General features: G+C 43.0%; 2 protein-coding genes across 2 annotated transcripts; one reads left to right on the top strand and one right to left on the bottom strand.

Annotated features, from left to right (window-relative positions):
- Nucleotides 1-151: 151 nt before the first annotated feature.
- Nucleotides 152-4125, bottom strand: anapc10 (anaphase promoting complex subunit 10). The gene is made up of 6 exons (XM_084923343.1): nt 3991-4125; nt 3360-3475; nt 3025-3115; nt 2731-2851; nt 2561-2614; nt 152-618 (listed from the first exon to the last, which is right to left on the bottom strand). The coding sequence occupies exons 2-6, from the start codon at nt 3472-3474 to the stop codon at nt 439-441; spliced, it is 561 nt and encodes a 186-aa protein (XP_084779469.1). The 5' UTR covers nt 3475; nt 3991-4125; the 3' UTR covers nt 152-438.
- Nucleotides 4126-4182: 57 nt separating this feature from the next.
- On the top strand, nt 4183-15458 carry abce1 (ATP-binding cassette, sub-family E (OABP), member 1). Its single transcript, XM_084923341.1, has 19 exons — nt 4183-4315; nt 5696-5837; nt 5921-6006; nt 6127-6224; nt 7694-7811; nt 8613-8750; nt 8839-8908; nt 9295-9391; nt 9517-9606; nt 9680-9801; nt 9928-10052; nt 10438-10534; nt 10927-10986; nt 11059-11117; nt 11386-11496; nt 11940-12082; nt 12511-12633; nt 12712-12823; nt 15072-15458. Exons 2-19 carry the CDS (start codon nt 5735-5737, stop codon nt 15117-15119), a joined length of 1800 nt encoding a protein of 599 aa, XP_084779467.1. The 5' UTR covers nt 4183-4315; nt 5696-5734; the 3' UTR covers nt 15120-15458.
- Nucleotides 15459-15938: the final 480 nt, after the last annotated feature.

Consider the following 15938-nt stretch of genomic DNA (forward strand, 5'->3'; position numbering starts at 1 on the left):
CCGTTTTCAAACCTCATTTTCTTCAAGTAAAGCAACAACATCTGTGACCAAACCAAGAAGCATAAGACTGAGCACAGCTACAAAATAAAGTTATAGTTTTCTACACGAACACAGTCACATTCTGGATTTTTGAAACATTTATTTTTACCTTTTTATTAACAATCCACAACAGGAAACAATGTGTAGGCGCAAACTTTTTTTTTTTTATACTGCAAGAGACAAAAAGGTTAAATTTAGGAACCAAATTCATATCAAAGCATTCACTCTGTGTGGAAACTCATTGTTAAAGCATGTAAACCAACACTGACTGGGTCAATGACTCTGACTGAACATCTTTAAATATTCAACACTGGCAGCTTCACTGGTGTTCCTCTCATTGATAATGATCTGCAGCAGCTCCAGATATAAGTCTGTTGGGGTTCCTGGGTCACGTCCAGATCACCTGATGGTCCGGTACATCATAAAGTCGACCGTGGTGCATCGTGGGAACTTGCCGATCGAGCTCTCCTCCACGGGTGTGTAAACTTTGATCTGCCTCATGTGCGTGTCTCTCCCGTTCTGGTGGTTGGCCAGCACGGCGATCTGGATCATGAATGTGCTGATGGGCTCGTTTGTGCGCTGAAAAACACACACACACAAACGCACACACACAGAGTGACCGAGCATCAAGCCACTTCTTTAAAGGTACTTATAATCTGCTAATTTTAACTACAACTTTCACCACCAGGAGGCAGCGTTTTACCAGCAGGTGCTGTTCTGTTTAAGTTCAATGTTTCTGTTTTAGGTGCTCCCATTGAGAAGAATGTGCTGCTTAAATAAATATTACAGCAGCAGTCCCCGACCTTTTCTGTGCCACGGACCGGCCTTTAAGGTGTCGCGGATAAATACAACAAAATAAAAGCAGTACCATTACCAAAAGAAAAAAGAAGATTTATACATAACACATGGGAAAAGACCCAGAGAAACAGAGTTAACCATAAAAACGATGAAAACCATAAATTTCACACCTGAGCCTCAACTCTCGTGGCCCGGTGCCAGTCAGTGGCCCAGAGGTTGGGACCGCTGCATTCATTAGACTGACTCACTGCTCCATCTTGTGGTACAAACTGGTATTACATAACAACAACACATGCTTTTCGTTTACATTCTGTTAATGTTGTAGTGACATTTTAAACATTTTAACCATATTTAAACACAAGAATTTACAAAACCGTATCTCTAGCTCCCCTGAGTTGAAAAACAAACAAACAAAACACTCTAGTTTATATTCACTGTCCAATCATAAGAGCTGTAGGTTACTGCACTTGGTGGCATGTAAAGACCCCCACAAGTCTTAGGTGGAGAAGCGCTGCCTTATTTTTCTGCATTACGTCTATTTTTGCAGGAACAGTGCTTCACAAATTTATCAGACCACCGCCCAATGTAAGGTTTATGCCACCCTAAATGAACAGTATTTATAATTATCAAATTCACTTTTTATGTTTCTGTAATGGTTAAGTCACCAATGTGAACAAGCAGAAGCACCCAGTGCTCATAAAATGTTCATTTTTAATGCTAATAAATAATTTTTGCCGCTATCAATGCATTTTTTTTTTTTTTAAATTTACTGTCTTACCAAAAACAAAGAATAAAAGTGTAAAGCACAATATTATTTTTGAATCAAGATTCCAAATTACATTTATTTGCTTGCATTCATAAAAACTTTTTTATAGTGGTCGAATGTTATGTCTGAGTGCCCGCTCAAGTTTAGGTACAAAACATGAATTCAGTCATTTTTAGTTTTGTTTGTTTGTTTGTTTGTTTACACGTTTTTACAGAACTTCTTTGTTCTCTTGATTTTAAGATAAGATAACTCTTATTGTCATTGCACAGTCACACTTTGTACAAAAATACAGTGAAATTAGAAAACTGTCGCCTTTCAGCACTAAACACAACAAAACACAACACAATAAACTTTAAAGTTGATAAAAAGTGCAAAGAAGGTATGAATTAACAAATGAATGTTCATTGCACAATGAACGAATATTTTGTTATCCGCTGTACATCATCATAACCACAAACCCTTCTGAAAGCTTACTTCTACAACCTGCACCTCCCTTGAATGCCAACTACACGTCGGCTCAGCACAGACAATGAAGGCAGCGATTAAACGGTTCAGTACTGTTGTTTCCTTCTATAGAAACACTGAACAGTCGCCTGCGGCGGGAAATCTGTACACTTTCTAATCACTAGGTGTAGTAGTTAACTGCACAGCGACTTTAGTTCCCTGACTTATGGGAAAGAGTCAAAATAAGGGAACAAATGTGTCTCTCCGTCTTTCAGTCACTGTGGCTGGGTGTCAGTATTTACATCTACACGTTTATACAGATGGTAAGCCTGCAAATGTTCCACAGTGAGTAAATGACTGGATTCTGTCCCCTGACCGAAAGCTTTACATTCAGTTACACCCTGTCGACCAGAGACAATCAGAAATGCAAACAGAGACCACAGAGCAGGATGTTACAGAGTCCTGTTTTGGTAAAATGCAGCATTTAAAGGTTGGAAAAATATTAATTCTTACCGGATTCATGAGAGAGATGTGAATCCATCCACTGGGCTCCACCATCTCTAGCTGCTGCAGAGGGGAAGACGAGGAAGAGGAGGGTCTGAGTGGTTTCGAAACCTCCAGATGAAAACCAGATTATTTTTATTAATTATTCTTTTTATTGGGATATATACACTAAGCTTTACCCTGATTTCTTGAAGATTGTGGAAGTTGTTGCCGACTCGCACCGAGATCTTACTCGGGGTGTAGCTCTCGTCTGACTTATAATCAGCATAAATGCACAACATCTTCACTGTCGTCCTCCTCCTTTACTCCACGGGTCACATATTAAAGAAAGTGAATTAATGACAAAGCAAAAGAGTAAGGTTCTGTAAGCGGCAGCACACACAAATAAAATTAACAACACCTTCCAGTTAAAGATAATGTACATTTTCCAGGTTTACTTTAACTTCTCTTGTACAGAAGCTGGAAAATGTTACCTGAACTGTATGTTGACCAGGTGAGGCTGCGACCCATCCGACTGCCAGTAGGTCTCCAGGTTGTCATCCCTTAGCTGATCCACTCCAAAACCTGGACACGTAGAGGGCAAACACATCAGACTAGAACTGATCCCAACGGCTTCTGAAATTGATCCAAACGTGGCAATTGTGCAGTAAGGCAAACTGCTTACTACGCTGTGAAAATGTGGATATGTATATGAACAGCTCCAAGGAGAAAAATAACACAATTTCTGAGATTGTGTCCACTTTTGAAAGATGTTTACAGTCATCTGTTCACACAGCAGACTGTATGGGGGGGCTGAGGGAGTAGTTACCAGGTTTACAGGAAGAGAGGGACCACACCGCCTGGGAGCCGATCTCCCGAACCGTCCCGGTCCGCTCCAGCTGCTTCGGGTCAGCTCCAGGTGGTGTCTTGCTCGGTGTCGCCATACTTTAAAACAAAAAAACACAAGTTCAGCACACTCTGATGGAAAATCTGACGCGTTTTTCTCAAAAGATTCATGGAGATCAGTAACCTAACACCAACGTCTATTCATGTTTTCGATATTTTAAGGTTTATTCACACTTAGTAAATACAACTTAATCAACGAAGCAAATATAACTGTATTTTAATAATAAGCTGACCATTAGGTAAAGTTCGGCTTATAAATATCACTACTAGTACCATCTATTTTAACTAGATTATAACCAGACGCAAACCTTTATGCATATTTCCATTTAATAGAAAATACAGAAAATGTAAGTCCTGTTTAGGAATAAGGGGACCTTTTGGTGAACTTTTTCGTATAAATGACAAAGATAGAGCATCCATTTCAGCTAAAAAGTGACTTATTTGGGAGTTATTTATGACACTAGCTAGTCGCCAGCAGCTGACAGTTCTCAACTCTAAACGCTCTCAAAACCACTAAAACTCAATCTACGCCACAGTTATTGAAGCCGACTCACAGACGCGTTAGTACAGGTCTCCGGGGTGTCGTGTCAGTGCATCAGAAATACGGCTGCACGTCCAAAATAGTTTAAATCCGTTTCTATTTACACACTTCGAATCTCCCACTTTTTTGCGCCTCAGCGTCGCTTCTTATACACGTCACCAGCGCTGAGCAAGCAGTCGCATGCTATCTGCGATACTCCCGCCATCTTTCCTGTCGGCTTCCAGAGAAGAACACGTTGCTGGAAAAAAAAAAACAGAAGTTTCACCCCGGAGTTTTTGTCTCTAAACGTGTCTTCTCTTCTAATCCCTTCTTAACCGGGTAGCTGGAGCCGGATAAGGGTGAGTTTGCGTACTCATCGCCCTGGATTTTATTGCTTTTGACGTTTTTATTGCCACAGAAACGAGCAGATGTCGGGCTGCTGGGCCTCCGCTGCTAATATCGTGAAGCTAGCCGTTAGCATTCTCCAATGAACATCCTAAACTTCGCTTCCACCGGACAAGCGTCTCTTTATAATTGGTCCGTTATCCAGTGTAATTGTATGGTTACAGCTTGTTGGGAGTCAGTTAGTGTGGTTTCCCCTGTTTGCTCGTATTGCTGAGAGACGGGCCCTGAAAAATATTGCGTTTTCTTTTAACGACAGGATCATGCGCCAAATTCCATTCGTAAATCTCCCAAGTTATGATGTTTCACATCACTCACCGTAGCAGACAGTCATGAGATTATAATTCCAAGACATTTTAAAAGTGTTTATGGGTAGTTTATTAATTCGGCATATGTATGCACCACAGATCAGCACGTTATTGGAGGAGAAATCCCTAGTTTGATGCTCGTCGCCACCGCCCGTCATGCTAGAATACAGCTAGTTAAAATAATTAATATTATGAGTTAAATTAATGCCGAACTAAAAAGAAAGTTGGGCACAGATTGTTTAAATGAGTTGAAGCGGGTGTTTCCAGACACATGCGTACAGACGTGAAGCAACGATGAAAGGGCAGAATTTTAAATGGACCCTGGTGTGGCTCGCTCTTCCTTTACAAAAGACTGCAAAGCTCAAATGGGCCCGACTCCTGGGGGCCTAGATACGCACACACCAGACCATGATCAGAATTAAAGACAGCAGGTATTAAATGCAGCCAGAGGCTGGTTTAGGCAGGAGATCTGCAGCATATTGTTGGATAAAAAGAGCGTTTGTTCAGAACCGAATGTGTTGTTTCAGCAGAGTTAACATTGTGCTTGTGGACGCAGGTTTGACCCTGACTGCTGCACTCTACATTTAGAGACTTTTTGGATGGTTTTGGGCAGCTGCATGCTAATCATGACTCAGTTTCAGGCTCGTCTGATTACAATGGGGGGCAGGGCTTTTAGTTGCTCTGCCCCTCGACTTTGGAATTCCTTACCCCCTGACCTCAGAAATATTAGTTCATTCCCTCTTTTTAAGTCCACCCTCAAAACTCATCTGTTTAAAATTGCTTATGTTTAAACCTCTGTATGCTCTTAACTTTTATCTGTTATTCTTATTATTGTGTATATTTCCAGTTCTGCTTTTATCTGTTGTACAGTGTCCTTGGGTGCTTTGAAAGGCGCTATTTTTAAATAAAATGTAGTAGTATTATTATTATTATTATTATTATTAGTTTATAAATTGTTCCTGTTTCTCTTTGTATGTTTAATCACATTTTCTCAAAACCAGCTCCTCAGATATCAATTTGTTTCTCCAGCTCCACAGGTGCTAACGTCCATCATTCCCGCCCTCAATCATGGCGGATAAGAACACCAGGATCGCCATCGTCAACCATGACAAATGCAAACCTAAGAAATGCCGTCAGGAGTGCAAGAAGAGCTGCCCGGTTGTCCGTATGGGTGAGTGTGGAGATGATCGCACCGACGGCACAAACTAGAGTGAAAGAGAAATGTGTCTAAATGTGAACCGTGTGTGTCTTCAGGTAAACTGTGTATTGAGGTGACTCCACAGAGTAAGATAGCGTGGATCTCAGAGTCTCTGTGCATAGGCTGTGGCATCTGCGTCAAGGTAATCTTAGCGCCTGAATATCTAGCAAGAAATGATCTTTTCAGACTGCTTTTAGTCACAACGTTTAAACTATTAAGAGTGTGTTTTTGAAGTTTGTTTCGTGACTTTTTCTCCTTGCAGAAATGTCCGTTTGGAGCACTGTCGATCGTCAACCTTCCCAGCAACCTGGAGAAGGAAACCACACACAGATACTGCGCCAACTCCTTCAAACTGCACCGGTACGGCGATAAACCTCCAGTCTGTTTACCTTCACTTCACAGCTGAGCAGTGTTTCCTCTGACATGTTACAAAAACCTCGGGAAACAGGTCGGAATTAAGTTCCAGCGTAGCTGTTATTCTTGGATCGCTCCTTTAGTTCTGATCACCTCCACCATGTGCTATGATTTTAATTTTAGTTATTACTGGTTAATAGATAGTGCTTTCAGTTTTTGTTTGGAGGGTCCACAGATTCTTAGCCTGAAGGCTGCACATCAGGTCAGGTGTGGTTTTGCAGCACTGTCCAACACGGACTTCTGTTGGAACATCTTGCGGGATCTGAGGAGAAACAAGTTGTTTTGTTCACACAAATAAAAGAATCTCCCTGTGACTTTACTACTCCATGGAGATGAAATCAAAAGTGAAGATTGCTCTTTTGATTTCCTGGAGGAGATTTAGGATCCGTGAAAGGGGATCGAGCTCCACGTGATGATCTCAACAGTAAACAGAAGTTTACGTCCACTCAGTTCTACAACCCTGTGAGTGTTCTCCTCACTTGATGCCCTCTGGGTGGAAACTGGACTCCTCAACTGAGAACCTGCTACTGCTCATAGCTGGAGAGCCAGCTCTGATGATCCAGACAAGTTGATGCTCATTCTCTGTACAACAAGAGGACTTTTAAAAAGTGAGAGGTTGACCTTGGAGGGGAGAACGTGGCTGTAGCCACATAAATAATAAAAATAATGTTTCAACTGTTAATGATTTTTATGCTTTAAATAAAAGCAATAATCAGCTGCCTCTCCACTGAGGTCCTAACCCAGGGCTGTGATGGTGCCGTTCAAGTCGGTACGACCACCGTACTCTGAATATACTCTGTTGCAGACGCGAACAGCTGGAGAGCCGCTGTCCATGTAGTCATTCCTGAGAAGTTGCTGCGCTGTCATGTCAAGTTCTCTGCTGACGAGTCTGCGTGGTCACTGAAACAGAGCGGCATTCAAACGTCCGCACAGACCCTCGTCTTAACCGTCTGATGATGACATTTACGTCATTTTACGTAAGCGGACCCTAACGGGCTCATGGAGCTGGACAGAGTAATTCCTGATTAAAGAGAGGCAGCTGAATGACATCAAGGATCGTCACATCATGACAGGAAGCACAGCTCTAGTTCAATACCAGCAATTGGACTTTCAAAATAAAAGCACAGGAAGTGACAAATCAGTCTTTTAAGTCTCTGAAGTACACAAACATACCCAGGTAGCCCATCTATGTAAAGAAACACTGCTAAGACTTTGGGTTTAAGTAAGAGCTTATTATTATTGCTCAGCAATAAAGTCATTTTAGAACCATGGCAGCAAAGGAAAAGCCATCAAACCAAAGCAGAAACACCTGAAAGGAAAGCTGACACTAAATGATGAAATTATTTGATTATTAGCTCATGTTAAAGTCTGGTATGGGGGTCAAGATGTTTATAGTGTTTGTGTGTGTGGTGCAGGCTGCCTATCCCCCGGCCCGGTGAGGTTTTGGGGCTGGTGGGGACCAACGGTATCGGCAAGTCCACAGCTCTGAAAATTCTGGCCGGAAAACAGAAACCAAACCTGGGGAATTTTGATGTGAGTGTTCACACATGACACACACACACACACACACACACACACACACACTCACACTCTCAGGCCAGCAGTCATGTTGCTGCTGGCCTGAGAAGATAATATTTGGGTGGAGTTGCCATTTTTGGTTTGCTGGCCATCAGTTTAGCAACAGGAAAAGATTAAGGTGTGGCTCCACCGACCGGTCGGGTAACTATCAAATGCTCTTCTCACTCCTAATGATGGTTGAAATCTTTAGCCAAAGCCAAAAGGAAATTCTTGATTAGGTTATAAAGTTCCATTTAAAAACAAAACTCCTCCCTTGTATTTCAGTTTGACTCATTTACTCATGTTGTTCAGCTCATTCATTGTAAACCCACGACTTACTGATACTTACTATAGTTTTTCTTGAATTTTTGTACTTTTGTTATTAATTTTCTTTAAGTATCCTTACAAATCCCATATTTCCTGTTAGTAAAGTAGAACAATTTGCACATCTGTTCCATAAGACAGATGTGTAGCAAGGAACAGAATTCAGGGACATTTACACAGTAAACCTTTTTGCTTGAAAAGCTACGAACAAATTAACTTGTGCAGGACAACACACCAAGTTATGGTTACATGGACTCTGTCAGCCCAGCTTTACATGATTCACATTCAAAGTAATGCTTCTTTGTCTTATACTAGGCCTCAGTGCAGACACTCAGTTCATCATCCTGGATCTGATACAGACCCCGTAGTTTTTCACCCTCAGGGATCATTTCCACACATTGACCTCATTGTCAGAAGCTTTGTGTTTTAATGATCTGTACTTTGAAATCCCAGAGTCCTCCAGACTGGCAGGAAATCCTGACCTACTTCAGAGGGTCCGAGCTGCAGAACTACTTCACCAAAATCCTGGAGGACGATCTGCGGGCCATCGTGAAGCCGCAGTACGTCGACCAGATCCCAAAGACCGTCAAGGTTCCTGACTTTTCCTTGAATATATCGTTCCTGTTGGCATGGGCGTTCACTCTGATGGCCGGTTGTAATTCTTCGTCTCCACCTACAGGGGTCAGTAGGGGCCATCCTGAGCAGGAAAGATGACACAGACACGCAGGACCTTGTCTGCGAACAACTTGGTACACACACACTCTTAATTACAAGCTGAAGAACCTTCATGTGGAAGCGTTTACACGCCGACTGTAAACAGTTTAGTGCCGTTATGAACAAACACAGTCGTGTGTTAGTATTTTTAGGTTGATACACACTATTTACTCTTGTGAGGACCATGTGACACATCACAGGACCATTCATTGGAACAGATTTATTTCATGGGTCATATTTAAAGAAAGCGTGTGTCTCCGTGTGGAGCTGATAAACCAGTTTGTGTGCAGAAACTATTCCTATTCTTAAAATAATCCCACAAAAGCAGCGTTTAATCCCAGGGATCTCCCCCCTGTTTTGGATTTTTTTTAATGCTGCGTATAAACAACATTTCTAATTGCGTCTCTGTGTTTGTCTGCAGATCTGAGTCACCTGCGGGAGAGGAACGTGGAGGATCTGTCCGGAGGAGAGCTGCAGAGGTTCGCCTGTGCTGTCGTCTGCATCCAGAGAGCTGACATGTGAGGAAACAACTCGAAAGCTTATTTATTTAATATTTAACAAACATTGTATTGTTTTGTCTGTGAGCTGAGAGCCGAGCTCGCAGACTGACCGCCGTCCTCTTGTTTCTGTTCTTCTGCTGCAGTTTCATGTTTGACGAGCCGTCCAGTTACCTGGATGTTAAACAGAGGCTGAAGGCCGCCATCACCATCCGCTCACTCATCACCCCCGACAGGTTTGTCACTTCAAAGCTTCGGTTTGATCCCTGGAGGTGCACCGCCGCTCTTAAACGTGATGTTGCGTTGCAGGTACATCATCGTGGTGGAGCACGATCTGAGCGTGCTGGACTACCTGTCGGACTTCATCTGCTGTCTGTACGGAGTCCCGAGCGCCTATGGAGTCGTTACCATGCCCTTCAGCGTCAGAGAGGGTAAAAACATTATTGCACCACACCTCTGTAAAAGTGTGAAGAAACAAGTGGTGATATTTGTCCTTAATATCACCGTCGCTAAGTGGACCCAAAGCATGTCCTGATCTTCCTGCATCCTTCCTCCAGGTATCAACATCTTCCTGGACGGTTACGTCCCCACGGAGAATCTCAGGTTTCGCGAGACGTCGCTGGTCTTTAAGGTGGCCGAGACGGCCAATGAGGAGGAGGTGAAGAGACTCAGGCATTACCAGGTCAGTTTATGTGCCTAATCTCTGAATCACTGCTCATTTGCTTTGGCTCGTTGTTTTCTTTTTGTTTTTCCTCCCCTACCACTTTCATTTCCTGTCATGTTTTTCTTTTCAAAATAAAAGCTTCGTCACATGGGGCTGTAGTTCTATCTGCCGATTCCTTTTCTTTCTTGAGCTTTTTTGGTCTTGTGGGTTTCAGAAATGTCATCATTAACCCTTTAAAGCTTACCACAGGACCAACTCCGTTCATTATTGAGATACACAATTTTTTATGAAGTGCAAGAAAAATGAAAATAAATGTTATTGTGCACAATTTGCAAAAAAGCAGCATAAGAAAATGAGCTGAGTTGCTTCTTTGTTGAATGTTTGATTGTTTGCTGTCGTTCAGTATCCGGACATGTCGAAGACAATGGGCGAGTTCACGCTGGGCATCAAAGGAGGAGAGTTTACAGACTCTGAGATCATGGTGATGCTGGGAGAGAACGGTGAGTTGCACTGAGGGTTTTAGTCTAAATCTCTGTGGTCAAGGTTTAAAAATGTTTTTAAATGTAACTTTTTAGATGATTCATTTAGAAGCAGCTTTGGAGGCCGTCACATATTTTATCATTTCCAAGCCAATTTTAAAAAATCTAATTTAAAGTAATTTTTCTTAGTCAGTTATTTAATTTCAGAGAAGAAAAGTTGCAAAATATGAAAAATCTCGTAGCTCAGACGAGCTCATTTAAAATGGCACTAAAGGAAAATATGAAATATAATAAAAATATGGATCATCTTGTTTCCTCTGACTGTTTCTCTCTAACGTCAGAACAACTGCATTTCTCACAAAAATGAAAAAGCTGACACGTGCACGTCTGAAAGTGTGTATGTGTGTTTCCAGGCACAGGGAAGACTACCTTCATCAGGATGTTGGCCGGTGGGCTCAGACCTGACGGAGGAGGTGAGTCTCTCTCTCTCAGATGAAGCCGGATTAAACCAGACGCACCCACTGACCCTGAGCTCTGTCTTTCAGGCGAGGTTCCCATCCTGAACGTCAGTTACAAGCCTCAGACCATCAGCCCCAAGTTCAAGGTCAGCTCTCGTTTTCTAACCGCGGACCCATGACAGGATCATCCATCCGCCTGTTTCACAGCTTTCAGCCTGCTGATTGATTTTAGTCAGCAAACTGAATTTACAGAAATCCAGGGTTCAGAGTCCAAAAAGTTTAAATAAAGTTGAAGCAGACTTTGACCATTGTTCATATCATGAAAAACAAACTAAAATTTGATACATCAGATTAAACGTCTACAGCGACCAAGGTCCGGACTCTGATGGAGTCGAGTGTGTTTTACGTTTTCAGGGCAGCGTCCGAGCTCTGCTGCACGAGAAGATCAGAGACGCCTACACGCACCCGCAGTTCATCACCGACGTCATGAAGCCGATGCAGATCGAGAGCATCATCGACCAGGATGTAAGAGAGACACAAACATTCTCGTTTGGATATCTTAGTGAGGACATCTAATTAACCTAATGCTTTCCCTAGCCGCTTACCCTAACCATCAGCCCAACTGTAACCCTGACACTAAAACCACATTTGGAGTCTCAAAAATCCCCTCGAACTCGTGAGGACAGGCCCTTTGTCCTCATAAGTGACCACAAGTAGAGTAACATTGTAATTTTTGATCCCCGCAAAGATGTCTAAAGAGGTACACACTAACCTGATCTTTGTCCTGGATAAGGTGCCGATCCATCTTTTTCCATTTTATTTTGTTACTTGTGTGTCATCAGACTCAATTTAAACGTAATTAAAATAAAATGTAAGGAGACTTTTTGAACCGACTGGAGGGTAGAAAGCGTTTTCTAATGAGATACGATGAGGACGTGGTGATGAAGCTGCCTCTGCTCCGCCCACAGGTGCAGAACCTGTCTGGAGGTGAACTGCAGAGAGTCGCCCTCACACTCTGTTTGGGAAAACCGGCCGACGTGTACCTCATCGACGAGCCCTCTGCCTACCTGGACTCCGAGCAGCGATTGATGGCCGCCAGAGTCATCAAGAGGTATGCGCTCCTCTCCCTGCTCCTCAAGCAGCCCCCTTCCTCCTGTTTATCCTCGCACACAAGCGTCAACGAATCCACAGCGAGCGGCTTAAAACTCAGGATTTCTTTTCAGTTTTACTTTGATACAAAGTCAGACGAGAGCGCGTCTTAATAATCATATTTCAGGTAATCTCCTCGTTTCAGCTTCATTCTTGGACTCTGTGAGTAGCTTTGCGTGATTTACAGCTCAACAGTATTTTTGTTCTTTCTTATTTGAATGGTTAATCTTTGCAGCGGTGGAAGATGGTAAGAAGTGTTTGTCATGTCTCAAAATACGTAATTAAGGAGGAAAACTTCCACATTTGATGACAGTGAAATTAGAAGGCCTCATTGTTGTCGCGTGTCTCTGCCCGTGTGTGGCGCTGTTGTGACACGTCTTTTATTCGCAGGTACATCCTCCATGCCAAGAAGACAGCATTCGTGGTGGAGCACGACTTCATCATGGCGACCTACCTGGCCGACAGAGTCATCGTGTTTGACGGGATTCCCTCCAAGAAGACTTTGGCCAACACGTAAGATGAGCCACCGAGTCTGAGCTGCTTCGTCAGCTCGCCGGCCGCCGCCACGGTAACGTGATGTTTGTTTTTCAGGCCTCAGAGTCTGCTGGCTGGGATGAATCGCTTCCTGTCGCTGCTGGAGATCACATTCAGGAGAGATCCGAAAAACTTCAGGCCGAGGATCAACAAACTCAACTCCATCAAGGTAACGCCACGACCCGACCTCCATGTTTATTTGAACCTTTATTTAAACACACTGACCATCACACACGGACGGACTCTTGACACGAAAACGCAGCACTGAACTAATAATATTAAAAAGTAACTTTAATGACACATTAACACTTTATTTTCCATCACACTTCAAACGTATGTGTAGTAGAATCATCGAACGAGGTTTAATTGAAACATGAAACTTAATTTTAAAGGTTTTTCCAACAACAGCAGAGAGGATTAGAGACGTTCCTGTACTTGGGTCTGATGTTTAAATCTGTCTTTGAGCTTCTTCAGGCAGGGTTTTTGAGTCTGTGTGAACATCAGAGTATAAACAAGTGTCCATGATGACGCAGACAGATGGCATGTAAGATTTCACGGTCAAAAATGTATGTAATGTATGTAACATGAGATGAAATGTGGTGAAATTATGAACAACCCACCATCAGCGCGGTCACGGCGAGACTCGTGGGACATGAACAAATAAAACATGTAACGGCCTCGTTAGAGCCTGTTTACACTCGCCGCACAACAAAAATGACATCTTGTCCATCTGGATGTCGTTTCAGCCAGTCGTGCATTTCCTGATTTTTGTAACCTGTCACAGGTGCCGCTGCAGCCAGTTTGCTGACGCAGTTTATGATTGTAGTTGTTTTTATCGGCGCTTTAGTGACGTCAGTGCAGACGCTCAATGATCGTACTGAGGGGCACCAGTGTGAGGCTTCTCCTCCTCCTCCGGGGTGATGTGGAGGTTTTATGTCAGTGGTGACACATGACGAGTCCTCGCCCGTCATCACTGGTATAAATGATACAGAGCTGTGGTGATTTCACTGTGACCTGTGCCCTGCCTCACAGGTGTCAGGGATGCACAGAGCTCCACACAGCAGAGTCCAGCTGTGATTGGTGCCGTGCTTCAGCCAGGCGGGAATCAGTTTTCTTCAGATCTGAGAGTCTTACATGACAAAGATGCAGCGAGTAGATCCATAAACAAAGATTTATTTTGATTTACAACATTGCTGATTCAACCCAAAGGACGTTTCTTTAAAGCTGATCTAACAAATAAAACCCATTTGTTAAAAAATAAATCAAAGAAACTAAAATACAAATCTAAACCAGTACACTATAGAGAGGGAAAGCATTATTATATATTATTAATATATTTTTAATAAATATATTTAAGTTCAGGCTCATTTCCAGCTCCATGTTTTTATTTCTTGGAGACCATTAGCTTTGCAGGTCAAAATAATCCTAATTTATCTTGGTCACACATGCTCATGCTGCAGTGTGATTTGCTGTGTTTTAGTCCATTGTTGCCAGGCAACATGATGACATCATATGTCATGCATAACAAGTTTTGTATCAACAAGTTTTGTTGAAATTAAACCGATGCGATGCTGTTATAAAGTGTTGCCGGTGCATAAATACTCCAAATGGGTCATTTTAGCCCACTGGAAGGTGGTTGCTAGGCAACAAGTTGACATAATATGTGATAAAGATGAAGCTGCGTACACGCTGGAAGCGACAGGGCGACCAGAGATCATAAAGTCAGTGACTTTCGACGAAATAACAGCTGGTGACATAAGGGGGGTGGGAACCAAAATAGACATGACTCAACTTACAGGCGAACCAATGAGAGCGAAGAACACAGCTGACCGACATACAACCTGGTAGTAAAAGTGTTAGAGTTACCTAGGCAACTGGACCCTGGAATGTTCTCAGGCAATCGGTTGCCGGCTTCAAGGCGACGTGCGACTGGCTGCCAGCATGAAAGCAGCTGAAGAACCTCGTGTGGCCACCTCTTGATCGCAAGTTTGCAGAGACTGAGCACTTTTAGCTCCGCCCCTTCAAGCAAACGTTTTTTACGATTCACTGTTTTTGCCCAAAAACCTTGGATTTGAGCACACGGTTCTAATCTCTTGACCCGCTCAGAGGCATTTAGTATTTTCTCTTAATCTGTTCAAACCCGAGGAAGCAACACAGTGCTCCTCCGGTTTCACTGAAGACTCTTCTACCGTTACATGTGATCACTTTAGAGCTTTTACTGTGCTGAGCTGCAGTCGTCCACTCAGCTGTGGGGTTATTTAGAGATAATAATTAGAAAATGTAGCCCTCCCAGCATTATATATGCTGCTGCACTACATGGAAGTCTTTATGTAGGGGGGTAGACAGAAAAATGGGAACGGTGATGTCAGTGAGGAGGAATCAGTCCGACCTTTGACCTCTGCCTCATCTCTCTGCAGGACACGGAACAGAAGAAGAGTGGGAACTATTTCTTCCTGGACGACTAAGACCCACCTGACCAATGGCGACTACCCAGCCGCATCTTGGAGCTGGCGCACGCTCAAGCGTTATAACCTCAACATTTCATGGCCGGCCTGCCAAACAGCAGACATATTTAAAACTTTAAATAAAAAACCATTTAAGAAAAACAAAGAAACATCAGCCTATATGTACCGGACTGCGTTCAATAGCCAGCAATGTTGTGAAGTGTTTAAAAATAAAGTGCATTGCGTTGTGTATGTGCGTGCGTCAGGCTGAACACGCTCGGCTGAATTCAGAGGCAGCGAGAATATTTTAACACCCGTACATTTACAATCAGAATAAACTGATGCTTCCTGAACCAGGAATGCTCCGTGTGTGTCTTTGTTTGTAAACACCTTAAAGACTCGAGGCTAACACAACTCAATTCAGTTTTATTCACAAAAAAGATAAAGACCCTACAACGATACAGAGGAAACCCCCACAAACGCTTTGTGACAATGGGAAGGAAAAACTCCCTTTTAACAGGAAGAGACCAGCAGGCTTGGGGAGGGACAGCCATCTGCTGTGACCATTTGGGGGGTGAGGAGAGGAACAGAGAGTGACAACTATTCAGACTGTGCTTGACACCTACACGCAATTTAGATTCACTAGTTAACCAAACCAGTCACTGCAAGTCTTTAGACTGGAAGTAAACCAGAGTACCCAGACACACCCCAGGATTTGAACCTTGTTGGTGTGAGGCAGCAGTGCTAACTGCAGACACCTAGGAGCTGAAATATGGTTTAAAAGCATTTTCATGAACTCTACACCCTTTAGAGCAGAGGTGATCAATCAATTCTACAAAG

Source organism: Perissodus microlepis, chromosome 3 (assembly GCF_051167445.1).
Source record: "Perissodus microlepis isolate ML-2025 ecotype Zambia chromosome 3, ASM5116744v1, whole genome shotgun sequence".
NCBI lineage: Eukaryota > Metazoa > Chordata > Actinopteri > Cichliformes > Cichlidae > Perissodus > Perissodus microlepis.